This window comes from Castanea sativa, chromosome 8 (genome assembly GCF_040712315.1).
Source record: "Castanea sativa cultivar Marrone di Chiusa Pesio chromosome 8, ASM4071231v1".
NCBI lineage: Eukaryota > Viridiplantae > Streptophyta > Magnoliopsida > Fagales > Fagaceae > Castanea > Castanea sativa.
In genome coordinates, this window is record NC_134020.1 from 7,591,317 (window position 1) to 7,596,486 (window position 5,170).

The 5,170-nt window shown below is 46.0% G+C and overlaps 1 protein-coding gene across 1 annotated transcript; it reads right to left on the bottom strand.

Annotated features, from left to right (window-relative positions):
• Positions 1-363: 363 nt before the first annotated feature.
• On the bottom strand, positions 364-852 carry LOC142605807 (uncharacterized). Its single transcript, XM_075777244.1, has one exon. The coding sequence runs from the start codon at positions 850-852 to the stop codon at positions 364-366; it is 489 nt and encodes a 162-aa protein (XP_075633359.1).
• Between the last annotated feature and the right edge of the window lie 4,318 nt (positions 853-5,170).

Consider the following 5,170-nt stretch of genomic DNA (forward strand, 5'->3'; position numbering starts at 1 on the left):
GATCCCTAACTGTGAGCAAAAGTCTCTGAAGGAGTCATTGTCAAATTGCTTCCCGTTGTCTGAGATCAAGACCCTAGGGATTCCGTACCTACAAATGATGCTTTTCCAAACAAAGCTCCGTATGTTCTTCTCAGTGATGGTAGCCAGGGCTTCAGCTTCCACCCATTTGGTGAAGTAGTCTATACTGACTATTAGGAACTTCAGCTGCCTCACTGCTATCGAGAATGGGCCCATGATGTCCTGTCCCCATTGGGCGAAAGGCCACAGAGTTGTTATTGGGGTCAACTCTTCCGTTGGTTGTCTGATGATGTTGCTAAACCTTTGACATTTGTCGCAGGCTTTGACATAAATCTGGGCATCCTTCTACATAGTCGGCCAGTAATATCTAGCCCGAATCAATTTATGCACCAATGACCGCGACCCTGAGTGGTTGCTGCAAATCCCTTCGTGTACTTCTCTCATGACATAATCCGCTTCTTCGGGGCCTAAACATCTCAGGTACGTTCGGGAGAAACCTCTCTTATACAGGACATCCTTTATCAAGACGAATCGCACCGACTGAACCTTCAGCTTTCTTGCGGCTTCCTTCCCGTCAGGCAACGTGCCATCTTTTAAGTAAGAAATTAAGGGGGTGGTCCAATTGCTTTTGGAACCTATCTCCTGCACATCGATGACATCTATCAGTGGTGAGAGCTGAATAAAGGAGAGTACCTTGTCAGGGGTGATCATGTATTCTGCTGATGCGGCCTTGGAAAGATAGTTGGCTTGCTCGTTCTCTCCTCTTGGAATTTGAACAATCTTGACCTGCAGCTCGTTTACCCTTTTCTTTGCTTGCTCCAAGTACGTCTTCATCTTTTATCCCTTACATTCATAATCACCATTCACTTGGTTTGTGATGACCTGGGAGTCGCAATGGATAACCATATTCGCACCCCCTACTTCTTTGGTGAGATCTAGTCATGCTATTAGGGCTTCATACTCCGCTTCGTTGTTAGTTGTAGAGAAGTCGAGACGGACCATGCATTTGATCTCGTCACCTTCTAGAGATTGAAGTACGATCCCAACTCCATCAGCTTGTCTGTTGGACGACCCATCCATGTATACATTCCATTGGGGATATTCTGCCCCTTGGTCTTCTGTGTTAGTGAACTCCGCAATGAATTTGGCGACCACCTGTCCCTTGATGGCAGTACGTGGGCGATATTGTATGTCAAATTCACTCAACTCTATTGCTCACAGCAGCATACGTTCAGCAACTTCAAGACTGCTCATTGCTCGCCGTAAGGGCTTGTTAATTAAGACGATCACCGTATGGGCTTAGAAGTATGGCTTAAGCTTACGGGCGACTGTGACTAGAGCGAAAACGAGCTTTTCCATTGGAGGGTACCTTTCTTCTGCACCATGAAGCGCCCGGCTGGCATAGTATACGGGCCATTGCACCTTGTCGTCTTTTCTGACTAAGCCTCACTAACGGCAGTTGGGGAGACAGCCAAATAAAGGAACAAATCTTCTCCCAATTATGAGGGACTCAGCAGCAGTGGGGAAGAGAGGTAGGCCTTCAGGTCCTCGAATGCCTGCTGACATTCGGTCGTCCACTCAAAAGACTTCTTCAACGTGCGGAAGAACGGTAGACACTTATCTGTCGCTTTGGATACAAATTTATTAAGCATGGCAATCTTGCCGTTAAGGCTTTGTACTTCTTTTACGTTTTTAGGAGGTGTCATTTCTATTATAGCCTGGATCTTGTTCGGGTTAGCCTCAATACCTCTCTCGGACACCATGTATCCTAAGAATTTTCCCGCTGTCACCCCGAAGGCACACTTGCCTGGAGTAAGCTTCATGTTGTAGGAACGAAGTGTGTTGAAGTTTTCCCTGAGATCCTCCAAGTGATCGTTTTCCCTTCGGCTTTTCACTAGCATAACGTTGACATAGACCTGGACATTTCTACCAATCTGCCATGCGAACATCTTGTTCATGAGCCTCTGATATGTTGCGTTTGCATATTTCAAACCGAATGGCATAACCTTGTAACAAAAAAGGCCCTGGCTAGTTATGAACGAAGTCTTCTCTTGATCAGCTTCATCCATTTGGATTTGGTTGTATCTCGAAAATGCGTCCATGAAGCTTAGCAGCTGGTGTTGAGCCATAGAGTCCACTAGGAGGTCAACCCGTGGGAGGGAGTAGCTATCTTTAGGGCATGCTTTATTCAGGTCTATGAAGTCTACACACATCCTCCATTTTTCGTTGCTCTTCTTGACCATCACGATGTTCGCCAACCAGTCTGGGTAGTAAACTTCCCTAATGAAACTTGCCTCTTGTAGCTTGGGGATTTCTTCCGCCACAGCCCGGTCTCTCTCTTGGGTGAACACCCGCTTCTTCTGACGAACGGGTGGAAAGGAAGGCGACACATTTAACCTGTGCACCATGACTGATGGGTCGATTCCTGGCATGTCTTCATGGCTCCAAGCAAATACGTCTCAGTTTTCTTTGAGGAAAGTTGTGAGCACATGGCGGACTATCGGGTTTGCAAGGGTGCCAATCTTGGTTGTTCATTCTTGGTTGTTCGTTCTGGCCAGGAATCGTCAAGTAGTATATCTTCGAGTTTTTCAACGGGCTCTGTCATTGTCCGATGCTCTTCGATGGTCATGGCCTGGAGGTGGTCATCCATTTCCATCATAGCTACGTAACACTCGCGTGCAGCCACTTGATCTCCTCGTAATTCCCCTACTCTATAGTTAGTACGAAAAATGATCATCAAAGGGTAGGTTGAGGTTATAGCTTTCCACGAATTAAGGGTAGGTCATCCTATGATGGCGTTGTAAGCGGAAGAACAGTCGACCACGAGGAACGTTACATTCTTAGTGATCTGCTGGGGGTAGTTGCCCACAGTTACAGCCAAAGTGACGATTCCAAGGGGAAATACCCTCGTCCCTCCAAAGCCAATGATCAGAGCGTTAGTTGAAACTAGTCACTCTCTACCAATCCTCATTTGCTGAAATGTGAGGTAGTAGAGGATGTCAGCCGAGCTGCCGTTGTCAACCAGGACCAGGTGCATGTTATAGTCTCCTGCTCTTATGCTAACGACGAGTGCATCGTCAAGTGGGTGGTGAAGACATCATGCATCTTCTTCCGAGAACTGATGAGGGGGTTGTCGATCCGCGCCATCTTGGGCACGGAACCCGTCAGCTAGATGTTTTGAACCATCCTGAGGTAAGTCTTACGGGCCTTTTTTGATGACCCAGTAGTCGCAGTGCCTCCTACAATCATTCTTATATATCTTATGGGTGGTCTAGGGCGCCCGTTCTCTCATCGGGGAGCCTGTTCCTGTGGTAGGTCCGTTTTCTCTTGCTAATGAACCTTTATAGCCTTCCTTGCCTAATAAGAGCTTCTATTTGTTGCTTCAATTCTTAGCAATCAGCTGTGTCGTGGCCGTGATCACGGTGGAAGTGGCAATATTTTTCCCTTGACCTCTTGTTAGGATCTCCCTTCAGCATGCTGGGAAAAGTCAATGCTCCTTCATCCTTAATTTGCATTAGCACTTGGTCGATTGGGGCAGTCAATGGGGTGAAGCTTGTGAACTTTCCCACGGGTGGTTTGAAGCGTCGGTCCTCCCATCGTTCTCCAGTTCTAGCCATCTCCGCCCCCTGTCCAACCGTATGTCTTCCTGTCTTTCCCTTTTCTTGGGCTTCTCTTCTCAAGCCAGTAGTGCATCTTTCGTGTTCATGTACTTGGTCGCTTTGTAAAGCACCTCTGACATGGTCTTCGGGTCGTTCTCATATAGAGAAAATAGGAACTTACCCTTTTGTAGCCCATTGGTGAACGCCGCCACGAGTATCTTGTCGTCTGCTTCGTCGATCGAGAGAGCCTCCTTGTTAAAGCGTGTTATGTAAGGCGTCTCGTCTTCTCGCTACTTAATGTTCATCAGGCATGTGGTGGATTTCTTATACCTGTGCCCCCCGATGAAGTGTGAGGCAAATTGGGCGCTCAACTCCTTGAAAGTACCAATGGAGTTGGGCGTCAGCCTACTAAACCAGATCCTTGTGGGTCCCTTCAACGTAGTGGGGAAGGCTCTGCACATGATTGCATCTGGCACCCCTTGAAGGTACATCAGGGTCTTGAAAGACTCCAAGTGATCTAAGGGGTCCTTGGACCTATCGTAACTTTCTACCTGCGGCATACAAAACTTCGGTGGATGGGGGAGTGAACTGACGGATGCTATGAATGGCGAGTCAGTTCGCTGGACCAGGTCATCAAGATTGCTAGACACCCGTCCTCTAAGGGCGTTCATCATACAGTCCATCCACTCCTTCATCATCTGCATTTCAGTAACTATGTGAGGTGGGACGATATCAGTGACAGATGGGCGGCTCGTGTCTTGTGGTTCCAGCCTGCTTGGGGCATTGCTACCTTCCGGCCCTTCCTGGTTCCTTCTCTCCACGCTAGTTCCTTCTTGGTTTTCCTCTTGGGTGTTAGTGCCTGCATTCCTTTGGCGTAGTTGTTCTTCCAAATCCTGTTTCTATTTGGTGAGGCGTTCCACAGCGGCGGCCAAAGTTTGGACTTGTCTCTCGAGTGTCGTTGCGCATGGTTCGTCTCCTTGAAAGTTGTTGTTGGTCGTCATCGAGCGAGTGAGTACCATGCAATTCTTTGTCCAGGAAGCGATAGCATTGCTTTACAAGTCGCTAAAGTTCCCACAAAGAATTACTCTTTGATATTTTAGTAATTCTTATGGGTAAAATATATATTTTTTGACAAAATAATTCCCTTGAAATCACTAGAATGACCATTATGTTAGGATGTGTGTCCTTAAATCTTATTGTATGATGCTATGTACGTTATTATGTATGACATTATGTATGACTTAATGTTGTGTTTAATAAAGTTGATTTATTATTATCTAAAATAATGGTAACATGAATATTGGGACATTATCATATAGTCCATGAGATGCATAGTGTGTGATTTATGTGAAAAGTCACAGAAGATATAAATCACAAGTTCTTTGTAAACTCGGAATTTTAGTTCGTAGTCGGTGATGAAATTTGACATTTCATCTGTGAAAACTATAACATATCAACTAAGATGATTTGTCTTGATCATGGAAATAGAGATTTCTAATTGATATGTTGATATGTTTTAAGAGTTAAAACATATTGAACTGGACCGGTGTGAG

Excerpts from the sequence above, each read along its gene's own strand:
- LOC142605807 (XM_075777244.1), bottom strand. The coding sequence starts at position 852 with ATGAAGACGTACTTGGAGCAAGCAAAGAAAAGGGTAAACGAGCTGCAG.